Source organism: Lupinus angustifolius, chromosome LG02 (assembly GCF_001865875.1).
Source record: "Lupinus angustifolius cultivar Tanjil chromosome LG02, LupAngTanjil_v1.0, whole genome shotgun sequence".
Classification (NCBI taxonomy): Eukaryota; Viridiplantae; Streptophyta; class Magnoliopsida; order Fabales; family Fabaceae; genus Lupinus; species Lupinus angustifolius.
In genome coordinates this window covers 21,071,843-21,094,684 of record NC_032010.1, presented here as the reverse complement: position 1 = coordinate 21,094,684, position 22,842 = coordinate 21,071,843, and the positions used below count along the sequence as shown (strand labels likewise).

General features: G+C 26.8%; 1 protein-coding gene across 4 annotated transcripts; it reads left to right on the top strand.

The window, feature by feature from the left end:
- LOC109338985 (heavy metal-associated isoprenylated plant protein 9-like) lies at positions 4,949-8,044 on the top strand. 4 transcript variants are annotated; one of them, XM_019576346.1, is made up of 6 exons: positions 4,956-5,269; positions 5,309-5,355; positions 5,484-5,757; positions 5,859-6,031; positions 6,151-6,241; positions 7,362-8,044. In XM_019576346.1, exons 2-6 carry the CDS (start codon positions 5,335-5,337, stop codon positions 7,880-7,882), a joined length of 1,080 nt encoding a protein of 359 aa, XP_019431891.1. In that variant the 5' UTR covers positions 4,956-5,269; positions 5,309-5,334; the 3' UTR covers positions 7,883-8,044. The 4 variants fall into 4 exon arrangements, with proteins under 4 accessions (XP_019431901.1, XP_019431891.1, XP_019431910.1 ...); XM_019576365.1 differs by having other exon boundaries at positions 4,957-5,355; positions 7,362-7,622; positions 7,656-8,044; XM_019576356.1 differs by having other exon boundaries at positions 4,949-5,355; positions 5,859-6,016.

Here is a 22,842-nt window from a genome sequence, read left to right as displayed (position 1 = left end):
GGGTGAAGCAGTTATGACTGCTGCTTATGTTCTAAATCTGTGTCCAACAAAGAAGCTTGGATCCCAAGTACCTGAAGAAGTGTGGTCAGGACAGAAACCATCAGTTCAACACCTCAGAGTTTTTGGTTGTTTGTGTCACAAGCACATACCAGATCAGAAAAGGAGAAAGCTGGATGATAAGAGTGAAACCATGATCTTCCTAGGATATAGCTCAACTGGTGCATATAAGCTGTATAATCCTAGAACAAAGAAGGTAGAGTTCAGCAGAGATGTGGTATTTGAGGAGCATTTGGTATGGAAACCAGAAATTGTCACTGATCAATCAGTAACCAGAGTTGATATGGAGCCAGAACATGCTACACTTGAGATAACTAATGCAGAGGAATTGATAACTGATGAATTAGCCTCATCAAGCCAGTCTCAAACAGAACAAACTCAAAGACCAAGCAGAAGCAGAACCAGACCAACAAGGCTGAATGATTTTGAACTCTTTCAGGACTCTGAGTTTGATAGTGAAGGAGAAATAATTCATTTAGCCTTACTTGCTGATGCAGATCCAATTTGTTTTGAAGAAGCATTAGAAGATGAAACTTGGATGCAGGCCATGAGAGAAGAATTAGCATCAATTGAGAGGAATGACACTTGGGAATTGGTAGATCTTCCAGAAAACAAGACTCCTATTTCTGTTAGATGGGTATATAAGGTAAAGCTCAATCCAAATGGATCCATTTCAAGACACAAAGCCAGGCTAGTTGTGAGGGGATTTATGCAGAAAGAAGGGTTGGACTACACTGAAGTCTTTGCACCAGTGGCAAGACTAGAAACTGTGAGGCTAGTCATAGCCTTGGCAAGTTGGAAAGGATGGGATCTATGGCAACTTGATGTCAAGTCTGCCTTTCTAAATGGACCATTAGAAGAGGAAGTCTACATTACTCAACCTCCTGGTTTTGAACTCAAAGAAAACAGAAACTCAAACAAAGTATTCAAACTCAAGAAAGCTCTATATGGTTTGAAACAAGCACCTAGAGCTTGGAACAAAAGGATTGATGCCTTCCTAACTAAAATTGGCTTCATCAAGTGCTCTGTTGAGTATGGTGTCTACATAAAGACATGTGATGATAATGATATGATAATCATATGCCTTTATGTAGATGATTTGCTCATCACTGGAAGCAACAAAGCTGAGATTGCAGCAGTAAAGAAAAGTCTAAGCAATGAGTTTGAAATGTCTGATCTTGGCAGACTAGCATATTTCTTAGGCATTGAATTTGTGCAACATCATGATGGTATCTTTATGCACCAGAAGAAGTACATACTGGAAGTGCTGGAGAGGTTCAATCTCCTTAAATGCAACTCTGCAGACACGCCAGTTGAGGCAAACCTGAAGCTTGGTGCTTGTGATGAAGAAGCTAAGGTTGATGGCACGATTTTCAGGCAAGTGGTTGGGTGTTTGAGGTTTTTGTGCCACAGCAAGCCTGAAATCTCTTTTGGTGTAGGATTGGTAAGTAGGTATATGAGCTCACCTAGGCACTCTCATCTAATTGCAGCAAAGAGAATTCTCAGATACTTGAAGGGAACTCTTGATCATGGTGTTCTGTTTCCTTACAAGAAATCTGAGACAATGCAGAATGTTATGCACCTAGAGGCTTACACAGATTCTGATTGGTGTGGGGATCAAGTGGATCGAAGGAGCACAATGGGTTATATCTTCTTCTTAGGTAAAGCACCTATCTCTTGGTCATCTAAGAAGCAAGATGTAGTGGCACTATCAACATGTGAAGCAGAGTACATAGCAGCCTGCAGTGGAGCCTGTCAAGGTGTGTGGATTCAAGCATTGATGAAGGAATTAAGCCTGAGTAATGGTGAGGCAGTGGAGTTAAAAGTAGATAACCAATCTGCTATTAACCTTGCCAAAAATCCAGTGTTTCATGGCAGGTCTAAACACATTGAAACAAAATTTCACTATCTAAGAGATCAAGTTGCAAAAGGTAAAATCAAGCTACAGCATTGTGCCACAGATTTGCAAATAGCTGATGTTCTAACCAAACCACTCAAGGCTGCACGGTTCAGAACATTAAGAGACAAGATGAATGTGAAGGCTTGGTGATGAAGATTTCAAGCTTAGTGAATAAGAGGAAATTTGAAAGATTGATAAGGAACAATAATTGTTGTGATTTTATGTAGTTGTAAAGTTTGATTCATTCTTTCCTTGTTTCTGTTTTTGCTAACTTTTGGATTAAGGGAGGATGTTAAAATCAGTGTAATTCAAAAGTTAGGTAATGTAGTTATAGAAGTTTCCATATTAGGAAAGTCAGTTAGTTGGTTAGTTGGACAGCTTGCTATATTTAGTAAGTTTGGTATTTTGATTTCAATTCAATTCAATATACAAGAAGCATATTCATTGTCACTCATTCTCTTCTTCTTTCTTCTTAATTCTTCCCTAACAAAGCCAACACCAAAAATAAATATATAAACACAATTTAGATAAGAAGAAAATAAAAACAAACTATTAATATCATTATCTTAAGCAACTAATATAATAGACGTTAACTAATAATAGGAAAAGATTATATATTATAGTTATATATATAATCAAATTTTAAAGTAATAATATACATATAGTACTAATCATTTTTTTTATATATTTTAGATATAAAGGGATAAGGATATAAAGGTAGAATATTATCATTCTTGATATTTTACTATAAACTTTATATATAACTATAAACAATTTAATCAAAAGTCAAAAGGAGATAGTTTTATAATATAAAATAATAACATAGATATTATTTGGTAAATTGATTACTAAATGGTAAATACTCATAAAATGTATTTAATTTAAATTCATTTCCAAAATTATGGAAATACCTCAATAATATAATAAAAGATCATCTATGTCTTCAAATATATTTTTGAAACAAACCTAACTCTTAAAATATAAAGATTCACTTAGTTACAAGATAATAAAGTAAGTTGTTTTTAAAATAAAACAAAAGCATAAACTTATTAAATAAACATTAAAAGATCTACAAATCATCTAAAAAATCATATTTATGTATCTTTAGATAAATTTATAAAAGTAAATCCATATTTTTTTACTTACATAAAAATAGAAAATTGCAGGTCTTACAACTAGCAAACAATTTAGTAAGTAATAGCATATATAATACTAACACAATAACAATTTAGTAATATATATAACACTACAATTCACAAAAAATGATAATTTAAATCACAATATTGTTTGAAGAATTTAAAAAACAATAAAACATTATTCCATAGTATCTATTTCTTTAATATGTGGTTCAGTTCGGTTATAACGATTCCTAAATTTATAAAATTATAAACCGAACCAAACATAAATGATTCCATAAAGAAATAACTAAACCGCGAAACCGAATTGAACCATATTTTACACTTCAATTCCATCGGTTTCGTAGTTTAAACCGCGACCACCTAGTACTTATATAGTCAAGTAGAAGTAGATATAACCAATTACAACTAAAGAATGAGTTTTAAACTAATCAAATCCTAATTAGCCATGTCTATAAAAGCAAATTCATATACATGTTTTACTAGGTTGATTTTTTAAGAGTGTAATATTTATGTATTGTGATTGTAAATATTTGTACATAATTAATAGGTTATTCTTAATTTATTTGTATTACTTATATTATATTTAAAATTTGATGATGATTAAACATAAATGATGAATGATTTAATGACAATGTAAAAAATTACATTATCAACAAATGCATTTTTTCCTCTTTTCAAGGTGACAAATAATAAGAAAATATTAAAGTGACAATTAAAATGGGATGCATCTTTTAACTTTAGATACTGGATTAAAATTTTACACATTAAGATAACTAAGATATAAGTGAGTGAGAGTGATATTGGGTGTACTTGGGTTTTGGGAAGTGAGTGAAACACTTGAGTGAACTTGTAATTCTCTTTTATCATAGTGATAATATCATTGTTGCTCTTCAACCGTGGACGTAGGCAAATTGCTGAACCACGTTAATTTCTCGGTGTCATTTTCTCTATTATATTTTCTCCATATGTCTTCCGCATCAACAAACTGGTATCAGAGCTCGTAGAGCTCTTGCATGCTAAGCCGTACGATCTAAAAGAAAATTCTTAGTATGCTCTGTGTTTGCAGCATTGTCTGATCTTACACACCAGAAAAGAATTGTTCTTGTTACTAGAAAGGTATAATAGTGTGAAAGTGCATGTTCACGGACTACGATACTGTTCTGGTATACGGTTATCATGGCGAGTGCTAAATTTGATTTGGAGAAATTTAATGGAGAAAATGATTTCAACCTATGGCGATTGAAGATGAAGGTTCTACTAGTTCATCAAGGCTTGGGAAAAGCCTTGGAAGGTAGAAACAAGTTACCACAGAGTCTGACCGAGGACGAGAAGGATGAAAACCTGGAAAAAGCACATAGTGCAATTTTGTTGTGCTTGGGAGATGAAGTTCTACGAGAAGTGTCAGATGAAACTACAGCTGCTTCATTATGGTTGAAGCTGGAAAGCCTGTATATGACGAAGTCACTCACCAACAGGCTGTATTTGAAGAAAAGAATATATACCCTTCAAATGCAGGACTTCTGTGAACATTGCATTTTTGGGAAGCAATGTCTAGAAGATTACATGGGTCCCACACATACCATAATCTAGGTAGGCGACCAGGTTAGTGAGAATGATGTGATCCTTAAAAACTAGGTAGGCGACCAGGTTGTCCTAAATGGGTCCCACACATACCATAATTACATGCTAAGTGGTACCAGTTTTGGTACACAACACCTGGTTATATGCAAGTTATAATAAAGAATTTGATACAGAATAATTTGATACGTGATACACGTTATATGAAACCCAATAGCTATAAGTAAATTATGACACATACACATAAGCCATGCATGTATGACAAAATAACACTTCACCACCTTGTCATGAAAAATATACCAGTCGGTTGAATATGGAAGTATTCTCATTTTTCATTGCTTCTTTTCGCTCTCTCTCTCTCTCTTTCAACTTGGCCCTCACAATTTAATCACCCCCTTGGTCTATAAATCTTCTCACCTTTATTCATTGCTTCACCCCTTCTCTCTCTTCAGCCTCGAAGATAGAAAAGAAATAATAAACTAAGAATCTCTTTTGTGCAGTTAGTAGCATTATATATACATCAAGAATCAATCACTCAGTTTAGTTTTATATGCTAATCACCCTCCTAAACCTTCCTTATAATATCAGTATATCACTCACTTCTGTTTCCCAAAATCATAATCTAATCTCATATTTCACTCTACATCATTCATAGATCAAATGGGTGAGGAAGGAAAACAGGTTAATCTTCTATTGGCATTATCATGCTTTTATTGTTTTTATTTGTGATGTTTTTCTTACTCATTTTTAGGACATTATGGTTTGCATTAGTTCTAGTACTAACCATGTTTGGGAAGCAATGTTCATAGGAACAACCCAAGGTTGAGGCCAAGCCAGAGAACAAAGCAGAAGAGAACAAGGAAGAAAAACCTGCAGAGGAAAAACCAGTAGAGGAGAAGAAAGAAGAAAAACCTGCAGAGGAAAAACCAGCTGAGGAGAAAAAAGAAGAAAAACCTACAGAGGAAAAGCCAGCTGAGGAGAAGAAAGAAGAGCCTAAACCACCATCTCCATGTGTTCTATTTGTGGACTTGCATTGTGTTGGATGTGCCAAGAAAATTGAGAGATCTATAATGAAAATGAGAGGTTCACATCTTTTAACACTTGTCATTCATTTTTGTTTCCAAATTTTTCATGCATGCATGTACAATCAAATTGTCTATTTTGTGTGTATCTTCTTCTAATAGGTGTTGAGGGAGTGGTAATTGATATGGCTAAAAATGAAGTGACCATAAAGGGTATAGTGGAGCCTCAAGCAATCTGCAACACAATTACTAAGAAAACAAAGAGAAGAGCCAATGTTATATCTCCATTGCCTGCAGCAGAAGGAGAACCTATACCAGAAGTTGTTAATTCTCAGGTATCTATCACAAGAATTTTAATTCAATTTCCTCTTTTCTGATTGAGATTTTTTGATATAAATAAAAGGGTAATTACCTATAAATAGTTAATTAACAATGGTAATTGTTGGTGTTCCAGGTTAGTGGACCAATTACTGTGGAGCTTAATGTAAACATGCATTGTGTGGCATGTGCTCAGCAACTCAAGAGGAAGATACTCCAAATGAGAGGTAACTTAGTACATTGTTGATTTCTCATGATTTCATGTATGATTTATCTCAAATGAGAGGTAAGAAGGTACCAATTGCATTGTTGGTTATCATTTATCTCTTCAAATCATTTCATGGCTACATTGTTGGTTATAATTGAGAAAGGTGAAAAGGGGAAATAAATTATTTAATGTTATTTATCAGTTATTTGTATTACACCATTTACATATACAATTTTTTCCTCTATTTGATTATTTTTCTCACACACCATTTTAATAAGAGAAAAATTTGCACCGTATGAGTTTTATACACTGCTAGTGTATCATCTTCCATTAATATTTAATTATTTTTTATTTTCAAAAAAATATTCTAAATAAATGACATATGATAAAATACATATGTATAAATCTTTATACTATCATTGTATAGATTTTGTAATCTTTTAATAACCCATTTGATCCAAAAGTAAATTATTGAATAGGGGTGAATAATCATCAACAATATGGAAGTTGGGCATGTGTCCATTGTAATTGTGTCATATTGTCAAATCAGCACTTGTTATTGGACCCTTTACATGGCATGCTTTAGGGCAAATTAGTTGATGATGATGTGATAAGGGACCCATGCTCCATGTCCTGCATCAGATTGCACCTCAAAAAGAGGAAAGAAAGTGCAGGGGGAGATTTCTATAAAGATGTTAATGTCATAGCCAAATTTTGACAACTAAAAGTGATTAAATCTTTTAGAAATACAATCAATAAAGAAACATAATTTAAAAACCATTCATGCCATTTGTCCTATTCACCTAACAAAACTTTGGTACCACTATCTATTCACAAGGAGGGTTGTCATATAACTAATTTATCATGCTTTATACGTGGGACAATTATCTATTGTCTTCATACTAATAATATTGAAGCAAAAATAAAAAAATAATAAATATTTAATTTTTTATTTGATATATTATGTTTTTCATTCGTCTAGAACATGATTTAGGACACAGTTTGAAGACAAGAAATATTTGTCCTTATTATTAATCATACTGGTATGTATCATCATTATCAATACTAATATTAAATTATTGCTATATGTTTATATTCAATTGTAGTTAGTATGAAAACATGTTCATTATTTAATGTAGGGGTTCAAACAGTAGTGACAGAATTTAGCACAGGGAAGGTTATAGTGTCAGGAACCATGGATGCAAACAAGCTAGTGGAATATGTATATAGACGCACCAAAAAGCAAGCCAAAATAGTTCCACAGCCAGAACCAGAAAAGAAAGAAGAGACCAAAGAAGCTGAAGAAAAACCTGCAGCAGAAGAGGCTAAACCTGAGGAAACAAAAGAAGAGGAAAAGCCACCAGAGGAACCAAAGAAAGAAGAGAGTGGTGAAGGTGATAGTAGTGAGAATAAGAAAGAAGAGGGTGGTGAAGGTGAGAATAAGGATGAGAAAAAGGAAGAAAAGGGTGGCAAAGAAGGAACTGAAGAAGAAACAAAGAAAGAAGAAAATGAGTTTGTGGTTACAAACAATGTTGATGAGAATGGAATGAAGAGAATGATATACTATTATTATCCTTATCAACCTCTCTATGTGATTGAAAGAATCCCACCACCTCAACTCTTCAGTGATGAAAATCCTAATGCATGTTGCATTTTATAAAGTTTATCATAGAAATATAAGAAAGTGGTCTTAAATTTGTAAGTTGTTTGTTAAGTATTTAGAACTTGGGAATTTTTGGAGCTGCATTTTGATAGAATAGAAGGTGGTGTTACATGATAATAAGTTAATTTATAATATATTGTTCTTTTTTATGTTATATTTTATACACTAGTCCCAAATCAATATGTACGAATTATTAATGCATGTGAAATAGGTGTATCCTCAACTTATCTTTTGCTATTTCCTTCCCTTTCCTCCTATGTTTCAATAAGTTTTATACTCACTAATCAGTAATCACTAATTGAGTCGAGATTCTGTTCTCTGGATAATCCAGAATATAGATACTGGAGGGTTAGATCAAGATTCTCTTAATTATATTAAATACATGAACGAAAAAAAAGTATTCATTATTAATATTGTAAAAGTTTTATACATTATTCATATATTATCTATCACTCATATTTAATTATCATTATCTCTTGGCAAAATAATAGATATAAATATTAAATTTTATACTAATTATTTATAAATTTTTAAGCTATAAAATATTGGCGGTACATAATTTTTCTTATATCATCACTTACTTATAGATGTATGAAAGTTTATGAGTTTTTATTAGAAGCACTTACACAAGAAAGTATTGGACATATGTATACGAGTTCAAATATATAGAAATAGTAAGAAACCTCAATCATTCTAATTAAGAAGAAAAAAAAACTAACTTAAAAATACATTCAATATATACATATATCGATCACTTAATTAACTCATGCATATTAATGCCAATAAAGTCACAAATTAAGAAACATTAGTCTAATATGATATCTCTTTGAACATCCACCACTATTCGAACTAACATGGAAAGTGTGTGGTACCCACACTTGAGGGGGAGATTGTTGGGTTTATTCAAGTGTGAAGTCCCACATTGGATATGTAGGGATGAGTGAAAGAGTTTATAAGAAGCAAAGACCCATGAAACTAATGCCTTAAGGTTTTGGTTCAAGACGTGGTGTCTCACTTGTGACTCTTCACTCTTCCCATACCCATGTAACAATGGAACTCCCCGGTGGTTGGAAGCTCCCTGGTCGCAGTCTGGTCCAACAATTTTGATAGAGAGGGTAAAATTGTATTTTTCAATTCAATGAATTTATCACTATAGTTTTTTTGGTACATCAATTACTATAGTTTAATACTAACATAAATAAAAGTTATAACAACATGTATTACAATTCGAAAAATAGTATATAGATATATAAATAAAGTATTGGTTATAAAAATAAATTTATTTTAAGTTCTTATGGTAAATTTTAATTTATGCTATCTAACTATATAAATAAGCGTTTTAATAGACATTATTTTCAACCATAATTTTTGTTTTGGTAAATTAATTATTATAAATTAATTCTAACATAAATAAAAATTGTGGGTTTAGTCAATATATGATCATGTCATTCATGTTTATTAGTTTTACTAAAGATAAAAGCTATTAGCGTATAAATGATATGTTTATCAGTCTTACAATATTAGTGCATACAATATTTTATCAAATAATATATATATATAGATAGATGTATTAGAATTTTAAAAAACAGAGTTTCATTTTTTTATTGATATATTTATTTTGGAGAAATAATATGAATTAAATGTAAGATGAAAATTTAAATTAAATTCTTAGTAAGAATAAATCATTTTAAAACAATAATATACCATTTAAGTACTAACTGCCTTATTTTATATATATATATATATATATATAATAGTAGGCAGGGGCAAATCATCTTGGGGACACGTGGGGCAGCTGCCCCGATTTTCCTGAAATTAATTGAAATATTTTTTTAAATTTCTTCAAATATAGATATTTTTTATCTTCTTCAATTTATGGTTCTTTTAAAAATTATAGATAATAGATCAAGTTCTCTTATATGTATAGATATTAGTGTTATTTATAAAATTGTTACTTCATTTAAGTTCATAATGATTTTACGTTTATGAAATAGATTATGAAGATCACACATTACATTTGTCAAATTTTGTAGCAAAAGTCTTAAGATCAAATGAAATTTTATAAATCATTTTATTGATATGATATATATTTTTATACAAAAATTTTACTCTAGAGATTTCATTGAGTAAGAGAAGATTAACTTGAGATGTCAATTCCATCATTTCTGAATTAAGTGCAACTTTGACAATACTAAAAAAGTAAATACATATTATTTGGTTAATCAAATTATTCATTTTATATTAACTATTATGATTTAACTACCACAAAAAATTATTTTCAGCAAACAATCAGACAAAAATTTGGTAGTGGGATAAAAGATGAATTTCTTATGTACAACATAATGATTTATTTTGAAAATGAGATACATGAAAATTTCACCACATATTTAATCATCAATGAGTTTAAATATTTAAAAGAACGAAAAATAATTCTTTAAATAAATATAATTTTTTATTCAATTAATTTAACTTATAAATTTTAATTAAATAAAACTTACATAAAAGTCTGCCACTCATAATAGGTGTGTGTTTTGATGAATATATAAGTATGTCTTAAAAGTTAAAAAAATGTGCACATGATAGCCCGTAAAATATAAATTTCTTTTAGCATCTGATATATCATATATTGGAATAATTCATATTTATTTATGAAATTATTTATTTATTTAAGTATTAAAGTACTTGTTGAAAATATAAGAATTTACACCAAAGATTTATCAAGTCTCATTGAATTCCTGAAAATAATGCTAATTAGGAGGTACAAACATGCATCATGAAATTGACTAGTTTTTTTTTTTAATTTTGTGCCTCTAGGTGAGTGTATATTATTGGTTAACACAAAAAATAATAAAATATGTTTTTTTTCATATCAAATGTGCACGATTTGTATTCTCCACGTTTAGCATCCAACTTAGCATGTTGTACCGACTCTATCACAACATTGAACATGACTCCGATACTAACAATGGACATGGATAATATTTAAAATAAGGATTCGGGAACACAACACTTCATATTATAAGAAATTAAATTAAATATGAACATGACAAAAATTTCATTTTGTGACTTTACAAAAAAGAAGGCAAAACAACATACTGAACATTTTTCATTTTTAATATGCTTCAAACTTTTCTCCACTTTCATGATCATCGTCATTGAAAATATGATATATAATTCAAGCTCACCAAGTTAACAACTTTAAGATTAAGTAATTCTAACTCATCCCATATTATATTCCATTTTTAATTCTTAGTAACTTTTGTATCCATGTTTTTCATCTTCTAAAGCTTTTGTGAAAAAATATAGGCACATACTTGAAACTTGAGAGGTGTGAAAGCTAATTTAGAGTGTCATGGCTAAATGTGGGAAACATGTTAACTACGTATCGAACTTAGTAAAAATATATTATTAGGAAATTTGTAACGTCAAAAACATGTACACACCTATCTAGCATCTAGAAAGAGCTGCCCATATTTCATAGGAAATGCAAATTTGATAAATTCTAGACAGAATTGTCCATATTTCATATTTCATACGAAATGAAAGTTTGATGAAAGAATTTATCCTAAGCTTAGATGTCATGTATTCCAATTTGTGATATTATAGGATTAACTACCAATTTTATAAATAAGATATGGTATCCACATATTTACTCGGTAAATCAATTATCATATCAGTACAATATGACATTTAAATAAGTAGGTCAATTTTATTAAATTTTGTGTATGTGATATATGACCGTTTGATTGAATTATTTCAATAATTGAGTTATATATTATAAATAATAATAATTATAGATTTATTATATTATATGTAGGAGATGATTTACTTATTTTAAAAGTAAGTTTTTTAAACTTATTCTATATCTTAGTTGTCAATTTTAGGGTAATTGATTGAAACATATATTCATTTTTATCATTGGCTCAGGAAGATAAATGATTCATGTGATAGTTTAGTATATTCTATAAAGTAACTTTTTAAATTTATTATACATTTTAGCCATCAATTTTAGGGTAACTTGATTGAACCATATATTCATTTTTATTAGGGGCTAGCATGGGTCGAATTGAGTCCGGTTAAGGTTTATTCTTATCCAGCTTTAAATGTTGGTCGAATCACTTTTCTGAACCTGAACTCGGTCATAGACATGAAGCTAATATGATCCTAAATATCGATTGAGTCAGCATTTAAACTTGAACCTGACCCTAGATGTGATTAAATATAATACATACTCATTTTATATCAATATTATTATGAATATGTAATTTGACATATAAAATAATATATGTATATATATATATTATTAATCAAGTATATATGATGAAAAATTAGAGAATTAATTATATTTTTTACCAAAAAGGTGTCATTATTTTGTAAGCATTTGAATAGAGACACATACAAACATGATGAATGGATGACCATGGGTTGAGATGGGTCGGATCATGCTTAGTCCTAACTCGACCATAAATATTGATTGAGTCTAATTTTTTAACTTAAACCTAAATCAAATGAGACCCGACCCTATTTAGGTCTGATTATGATCTAGTAATATCGGGTGTCCAGTAGGGTCGGATCCTGCTCACCTAGTTTTTATAGTCCTAAAAAATCATTTCTCTTCTTAAACACAATAAGTAAAATGCAAGAACCGTTATCACACAATTTTATTAATCCCTGAAAAAAAATTGTCTATTAATTTTTTAATAAATTAAGGGTCCATAATTTCTTTAGTTAGGCCAGATTTTGTTTCTTTCTAATTTTTTCCTTTTGGCTCACACTCATTATTAAAAAACAAAATTGGATACTATAGATAGTGCTAATTAAAATGATTTTCTCATACATAAACACTAAATCTACAAGTACTATATGGATATTGAAATGATGCAAAAGTATCTTTTCCCCAAGTATTATGCTAAAGTGCTAAACTAAGGATAATTAAAATCTCAAAGCGAGTTTTGGTAAATGGAGGAGAAACCGATGAGAAACCATGTCGAACGTGCACTTTAGCTGTCATATTTTCCACGTTTACTTTGAAAATGAAAATAAATTCGATGGTCTTAATTGTACAGGATTTCAATATACTTCAAGTATTAAAGTATTAAGTGTTTATTAAAATAATATAAAACAAAAAAATGTAGTATATATAAAACTATAAAAGTATTACCTCGAGATCAAAACCTATTTAAATATTTCAGACAATATATCTCATTTAGTAGTGGTTGATTTAAAAAAAAATATTTGTCATTTTCTTTTGTGCTTGAGAATCTATATTTAATTTGGTAGGATGATATATTATTATTTTTTTTAAAATATAAAAAAATTCTAGTTTTCTTCTACCTAACCACACTCAAGTGTACAATATTTAATGCCATTGTATTTTATAAATATGAAATTGGTAAAATAGAATCTTGTTGCATGATTTTAAATTATATAATATAAACTATCTTTTTACCGTTATACTATTTTAATAATATATAGTACGATATTTTAAGAAATAATATGTTAAATAAGTTATTTTAATAAATTGGTATTGTCTATCTATAATTCTATTCATATCATATACATCTATTTATATTTATTTATATCTATAATTATATATATATATATATATACTATTAACTTATATCTATACTATTTTTATATCTATACTATTAATAAAGGCAAAAGAAGTAATAACTACCTCATGGTATAATTTTTATATTTCAAGCTTACCCTTTTATATTTTTAATAATTACTATAAACATCCACATATTACTTTCATTTTTTATATTAATAATTTAATATCATTAATCTTTCCCACATTCTCTTATTTCTATATTCTATATTTCTCCACCCAATAGGCACAAAATGAGAAATTGACATAAGTTTTATGTATATCATATCAACTATCACATTATCTTTTTAAATCTTCACTCTTTATTGAGTTTATATACTGCACTCTTATATTTAAATTGTTTTTCTTAAATAATATAATATGAAGATCATACATACTATATCAAAAAAATAAGATTGCAGGTGACCGACACGTAGTGCCGGTCGACACGCTAGTACTATATATAAAGTCAAAACTTGAAATAACTACCACCATAATTCTATTTTCTTATTTTGCCCTTAATATTTTTTATTTCTAAAAATCATATGATCCTAGATAACTATAATTAATACATCTCACTTTAAGTTGTATATTATATATTATAATAAATAAAAAATTATAACATAAAATACATCCAATAAAAAATATTCTAATTCTCTAAAATAAAAAATAAAAAATTAATATTTAATATCATAAAATAAGAATAAGGGTCGGCAGATACGAAGTGTCTGTCAACACACTAATAAATGTATAAAGGGAAAACTTTTATAGGCAATGTACCTTGATTTTTTTTTCTTGTCATTTATTTTAACTAAAATTACTACTTAGAAAAATTTAATGGACAAAATGATAATTCTATTGACGCACCATTATTTCTAGAAAATTAAATTTATATTTTCTATACAATTATAGTTTCTTCTACACTATTATTTCTCTAATAATTGATATTTTTAATGAACTATTATCTCTGATAAACTAAATTCTTCATCTTCACTCATAGCAAATTTTGTTACCCTTTTTTAATTTTAATCTATATTATTAATGAAAATTAAACACTAGCAAGATAAAAATAAAATTATTGTATTTAATAAATAAAGTTAAATAATTTATAATACGTATATAAAAATAATTATTATTATATTTTTTTGACTAAATAATTTACAGTACATATATAAATCTAAAAATATTTTATACTATGATATTTTAAATAAATAATTCTTATTATATTGTTTGAAGTAAATAATACAATACATATAAATAATATATTATTGTATTATTGATTTGAACAAGATAATATCAAAATAACATTTTTGTTGCTTGGTGTTGATTGGTGGATACCAACATTTAAACTTGGGTCAAATTGAAAAATGATATTTTGTCCAAAAAATTTCATAAATCTTATCATGCACGGATAATAATAAAGTAAAAATTAAAAATAATAATAAATTTTAATTTTTTAATTAAATTGACATATTTTTATTAATACCAGATATAATTTAGGATAAGTTTGAAATATTATATCTCCATTTGGTCAAATTGATATAATTTTAAAGCAACTAACAATCATATTACATATAATAATAGTACTTATTATTTTTTAGTAAATGGATAAATAATATATTATTATTTGTGAATAAATAATGTAAAGTAATTTATTACTCTATTGGTTCTAGATAATGATATATATAAATAAGCGTTTTAATAGACATTATTTTCAACCATAATTTTTGTTTTGGTAAATTAATTATTATAAATTAATTCTAACATAAATAAAAATTGTGGGTTTAGTCAATATATGATCATGTCATTCATGTTTATTAGTTTTACTAAAGATAAAAGCTATTAGCGTATAAATGATATGTTTATCAGTCTTACAATATTAGTGCATACAATATTTTATCAAATAATATATATATATAGATAGATGTATTAGAATTTTAAAAAACAGAGTTTCATTTTTTTATTGATATATTTATTTTGGAGAAATAATATGAATTAAATGTAAGATGAAAATTTAAATTAAATTCTTAGTAAGAATAAATCATTTTAAAACAATAATATACCATTTAAGTACTAACTGCCTTATTTTATATATATATATATATATATATAATAGTAGGCAGGGGCAAATCATCTTGGGGACACGTGGGGCAGCTGCCCCGATTTTCCTGAAATTAATTGAAATATTTTTTTAAATTTCTTCAAATATAGATATTTTTTATCTTCTTCAATTTATGGTTCTTTTAAAAATTATAGATAATAGATCAAGTTCTCTTATATGTATAGATATTAGTGTTATTTATAAAATTGTTACTTCATTTAAGTTCATAATGATTTTACGTTTATGAAATAGATTATGAAGATCACACATTACATTTGTCAAATTTTGTAGCAAAAGTCTTAAGATCAAATGAAATTTTATAAATCATTTTATTGATATGATATATATTTTTATACAAAAATTTTACTCTAGAGATTTCATTGAGTAAGAGAAGATTAACTTGAGATGTCAATTCCATCATTTCTGAATTAAGTGCAACTTTGACAATACTAAAAAAGTAAATACATATTATTTGGTTAATCAAATTATTCATTTTATATTAACTATTATGATTTAACTACCACAAAAAATTATTTTCAGCAAACAATCAGACAAAAATTTGGTAGTGGGATAAAAGATGAATTTCTTATGTACAACATAATGATTTATTTTGAAAATGAGATACATGAAAATTTCACCACATATTTAATCATCAATGAGTTTAAATATTTAAAAGAACGAAAAATAATTCTTTAAATAAATATAATTTTTTATTCAATTAATTTAACTTATAAATTTTAATTAAATAAAACTTACATAAAAGTCTGCCACTCATAATAGGTGTGTGTTTTGATGAATATATAAGTATGTCTTAAAAGTTAAAAAAATGTGCACATGATAGCCCGTAAAATATAAATTTCTTTTAGCATCTGATATATCATATATTGGAATAATTCATATTTATTTATGAAATTATTTATTTATTTAAGTATTAAAGTACTTGTTGAAAATATAAGAATTTACACCAAAGATTTATCAAGTCTCATTGAATTCCTGAAAATAATGCTAATTAGGAGGTACAAACATGCATCATGAAATTGACTAGTTTTTTTTTTTAATTTTGTGCCTCTAGGTGAGTGTATATTATTGGTTAACACAAAAAATAATAAAATATGTTTTTTTTCATATCAAATGTGCACGATTTGTATTCTCCACGTTTAGCATCCAACTTAGCATGTTGTACCGACTCTATCACAACATTGAACATGACTCCGATACTAACAATGGACATGGATAATATTTAAAATAAGGATTCGGGAACACAACACTTCATATTATAAGAAATTAAATTAAATATGAACATGACAAAAATTTCATTTTGTGACTTTACAAAAAAGAAGGCAAAACAACATACTGAACATTTTTCATTTTTAATATGCTTCAAACTTTTCTCCACTTTCATGATCATCGTCATTGAAAATATGATATATAATTCAAGCTCACCAAGTTAACAACTTTAAGATTAAGTAATTCTAACTCATCCCATATTATATTCCATTTTTAATTCTTAGTAACTTTTGTATCCATGTTTTTCATCTTCTAAAGCTTTTGTGAAAAAATATAGGCACATACTTGAAACTTGAGAGGTGTGAAAGCTAATTTAGAGTGTCATGGCTAAATGTGGGAAACATGTTAACTACGTATCGAACTTAGTAAAAATATATTATTAGGAAATTTGTAACGTCAAAAACATGTACACACCTATCTAGCATCTAGAAAGAGCTGCCCATATTTCATAGGAAATGCAAATTTGATAAATTCTAGACAGAATTGTCCATATTTCATATTTCATACGAAATGAAAGTTTGATGAAAGAATTTATCCTAAGCTTAGATGTCATGTATTCCAATTTGTGATATTATAGGATTAACTACCAATTTTATAAATAAGATATGGTATCCACATATTTACTCGGTAAATCAATTATCATATCAGTACAATATGACATTTAAATAAGTAGGTCAATTTTATTAAATTTTGTGTATGTGATATATGACCGTTTGATTGAATTATTTCAATAATTGAGTTATATATTATAAATAATAATAATTATAGATTTATTATATTATATGTAGGAGATGATTTACTTATTTTAAAAGTAAGTTTTTTAAACTTATTCTATATCTTAGTTGTCAATTTTAGGGTAATTGATTGAAACATATATTCATTTTTATCATTGGCTCAGGAAGATAAATGATTCATGTGATAGTTTAGTATATTCTATAAAGTAACTTTTTAAATTTATTATACATTTTAGCCATCAATTTTAGGGTAACTTGATTGAACCATATATTCATTTTTATTAGGGGCTAGCATGGGTCGAATTGAGTCCGGTTAAGGTTTATTCTTATCCAGCTTTAAATGTTGGTCGAATCACTTTTCTGAACCTGAACTCGGTCATAGACATGAAGCTAATATGATCCTAAATATCGATTGAGTCAGCATTTAAACTTGAACCTGACCCTAGATGTGATTAAATATAATACATACTCATTTTATATCAATATTATTATGAATATGTAATTTGACATATAAAATAATATATGTATATATATATATTATTAATCAAGTATATATGATGAAAAATTAGAGAATTAATTATATTTTTTACCAAAAAGGTGTCATTATTTTGTAAGCATTTGAATAGAGACACATACAAACATGATGAATGGATGACCATGGGTTGAGATGGGTCGGATCATGCTTAGTCCTAACTCGACCATAAATATTGATTGAGTCTAATTTTTTAACTTAAACCTAAATCAAATGAGACCCGACCCTATTTAGGTCTGATTATGATCTAGTAATATCGGGTGTCCAGTAGGGTCGGATCCTGCTCACCTAGTTTTTATAGTCCTAAAAAATCATTTCTCTTCTTAAACACAATAAGTAAAATGCAAGAACCGTTATCACACAATTTTATTAATCCCTGAAAAAAAATTGTCTATTAATTTTTTAATAAATTAAGGGTCCATAATTTCTTTAGTTAGGCCAGATTTTGTTTCTTTCTAATTTTTTCCTTTTGGCTCACACTCATTATTAAAAAACAAAATTGGATACTATAGATAGTGCTAATTAAAATGATTTTCTCATACATAAACACTAAATCTACAAGTACTATATGGATATTGAAATGATGCAAAAGTATCTTTTCCCCAAGTATTATGCTAAAGTGCTAAACTAAGGATAATTAAAATCTCAAAGCGAGTTTTGGTAAATGGAGGAGAAACCGATGAGAAACCATGTCGAACGTGCACTTTAGCTGTCATATTTTCCACGTTTACTTTGAAAATGAAAATAAATTCGATGGTCTTAATTGTACAGGATTTCAATATACTTCAAGTATTAAAGTATTAAGTGTTTATTAAAATAATATAAAACAAAAAAATGTAGTATATATAAAACTATAAAAGTATTACCTCGAGATCAAAACCTATTTAAATATTTCAGACAATATATCTCATTTAGTAGTGGTTGATTTAAAAAAAAATATTTGTCATTTTCTTTTGTGCTTGAGAATCTATATTTAATTTGGTAGGATGATATATTATTATTTTTTTTAAAATATAAAAAAATTCTAGTTTTCTTCTACCTAACCACACTCAAGTGTACAATATTTAATGCCATTGTATTTTATAAATATGAAATTGGTAAAATAGAATCTTGTTGCATGATTTTAAATTATATAATATAAACTATCTTTTTACCGTTATACTATTTTAATAATATATAGTACGATATTTTAAGAAATAATATGTTAAATAAGTTATTTTAATAAATTGGTATTGTCTATCTATAATTCTATTCATATCATATACATCTATTTATATTTATTTATATCTATAATTATATATATATATATATATACTATTAACTTATATCTATACTATTTTTATATCTATACTATTAATAAAGGCAAAAGAAGTAATAACTACCTCATGGTATAATTTTTATATTTCAAGCTTACCCTTTTATATTTTTAATAATTACTATAAACATCCACATATTACTTTCATTTTTTATATTAATAATTTAATATCATTAATCTTTCCCACATTCTCTTATTTCTATATTCTATATTTCTCCACCCAATAGGCACAAAATGAGAAATTGACATAAGTTTTATGTATATCATATCAACTATCACATTATCTTTTTAAATCTTCACTCTTTATTGAGTTTATATACTGCACTCTTATATTTAAATTGTTTTTCTTAAATAATATAATATGAAGATCATACATACTATATCAAAAAAATAAGATTGCAGGTGACCGACACGTAGTGCCGGTCGACACGCTAGTACTATATATAAAGTCAAAACTTGAAATAACTACCACCATAATTCTATTTTCTTATTTTGCCCTTAATATTTTTTATTTCTAAAAATCATATGATCCTAGATAACTATAATTAATACATCTCACTTTAAGTTGTATATTATATATTATAATAAATAAAAAATTATAACATAAAATACATCCAATAAAAAATATTCTAATTCTCTAAAATAAAAAATAAAAAATTAATATTTAATATCATAAAATAAGAATAAGGGTCGGCAGATACGAAGTGTCTGTCAACACACTAATAAATGTATAAAGGGAAAACTTTTATAGGCAATGTACCTTGATTTTTTTTTCTTGTCATTTATTTTAACTAAAATTACTACTTAGAAAAATTTAATGGACAAAATGATAATTCTATTGACGCACCATTATTTCTAGAAAATTAAATTTATATTTTCTATACAATTATAGTTTCTTCTACACTATTATTTCTCTAATAATTGATATTTTTAATGAACTATTATCTCTGATAAACTAAATTCTTCATCTTCACTCATAGCAAATTTTGTTACCCTTTTTTAATTTTAATCTATATTATTAATGAAAATTAAACACTAGCAAGATAAAAATAAAATTATTGTATTTAATAAATAAAGTTAAATAATTTATAATACGTATATAAAAATAATTATTATTATATTTTTTTGACTAAATAATTTACAGTACATATATAAATCTAAAAATATTTTATACTATGATATTTTAAATAAATAATTCTTATTATATTGTTTGAAGTAAATAATACAATACATATAAATAATATATTATTGTATTATTGATTTGAACAAGATAATATCAAAATAACATTTTTGTTGCTTGGTGTTGATTGGTGGATACCAACATTTAAACTTGGGTCAAATTGAAAAATGATATTTTGTCCAAAAAATTTCATAAATCTTATCATGCACGGATAATAATAAAGTAAAAATTAAAAATAATAATAAATTTTAATTTTTTAATTAAATTGACATATTTTTATTAATACCAGATATAATTTAGGATAAGTTTGAAATATTATATCTCCATTTGGTCAAATTGATATAATTTTAAAGCAACTAACAATCATATTACATATAATAATAGTACTTATTATTTTTTAGTAAATGGATAAATAATATATTATTATTTGTGAATAAATAATGTAAAGTAATTTATTACTCTATTGGTTCTAGATAATGATAAATACTATAATATAGGATATATATTTATTGATATTGAAAGTATTGAAATAGTATGGAACATATAGATGTGTGACATGTAACTGTCACGCTTCATTCATAAAGAATGTATCATTGAAATACTATTGGCAAAGCAAACTTATAACCTTTTAGGTAGTTTGCAATTTTTTGATTTAGTAAAAAAAAAAACTACTAGAGCTATATGGTAAAAAATATTGAAGGTAACCTGTAACTTTAAAAAAGGAGTTTGCATGTTTTGAAAGCTACTTGTAACCAGTAACACTTTTAGGCAAAGTAAACATGTAACTTTTCATGTAGTTTGTAGTGTTTTGGTTGAGTCAAAAAACTACTGTTTTGGTTGAGTCAAAAAACTACTAGAGTTGTTGAATACACAAAAATTGAAGGTAAATTATAATTTTAAATAAGAGATTGTAGTGTTTAGAAAGTGACTTGCTTCGTGCCTTTCTTCCATTTGTGGAGAAAAAATCAGCACCCTCCATTTATGTGGCTTCTTAGTGATTATCACTTTAATATTTTAGATAACTTACATGATTTTATATGAGATAAATGATCATATTGATTTTGTATTTTATTTTTCTGAGGTGATTATATGTGACATAGTTAGAACTTCTCCTACTGTTTGCTTTTTATATATTGAGATTTATGATATAACTTTTTTCTATTAGTTAGATTATTATATAAGTTTTTCTTAGTTTATATTCTCATCTATTTTAAAGAGTTGTCACTTTATAGTTATTCATAAAAATTTCAAAACATTTGTCCTATTAATTCTATGTGTTATTGTTTCTATTTCTTTGATTCAATTTTCACCCTTTAGTTGCATAATTTATATTTTTTAGTATGAAATTTCCTTCACTACCAAAAGAAAAACTCAAATGCATAATAAATGGTAAGAATGTGTTTTGCTCTACTTTTAACACATTAACAATCACTTGTCTATCTACTATCCAATTATATTGAAAACAAAAAATATATAATAAAATAAAAGAAACAAACAAATCAAATATTACATATCTAACCGTAACTAAAAATAAAAAAATGATTATTTTAAATTATATATGTACAATTATTCTAATTAACAAGTATTGAATAAATTTATTAAATAATGTATGTTTTTAGTCAAAATTTTAGCTAATTACAAAACTGGTTTTATCCAACAAGCCTAGTTTAATAAGCTACTTTTACATATACAAGCTACAAGTTTATAATTACAAATTAGATTTCCCGAATAAAACTATAGATATTGTCGTGTCATTTTATGGCTTGATGGAAGAAATAAAAAATGAGATACTTAGTTAATAAAAAATTATGACTATATGCAATTTTAATATCAAAATAGAAAACAGTAATATTAATTTACATTTATATATTTTAATTTAAAGATTTTTTTTTACCCATTTCCCAAAAAAAGGATACCCCAAATTAAAACTAATCCTAAAAGTCTACAACAATAAACTTAAAAAATATATCACACAATTATAATATCTACAAACTAATTATAAGATCTATAAACTAATTACTAAAGTGATAATATAAATCTAACAAAGTCATTATCCCAAAATAAAAATTAAATAAATTATTTTAACAAGTATGAGTAAAAAAACACATGCCAACCCCACATATATACACACGTATGTCTCCTTTTTACTTTAGTGTCTTTTTATGTTAATGTGTATATATTAAAGTAATTATTTAATGTGTTATGTTAAATAATGTAA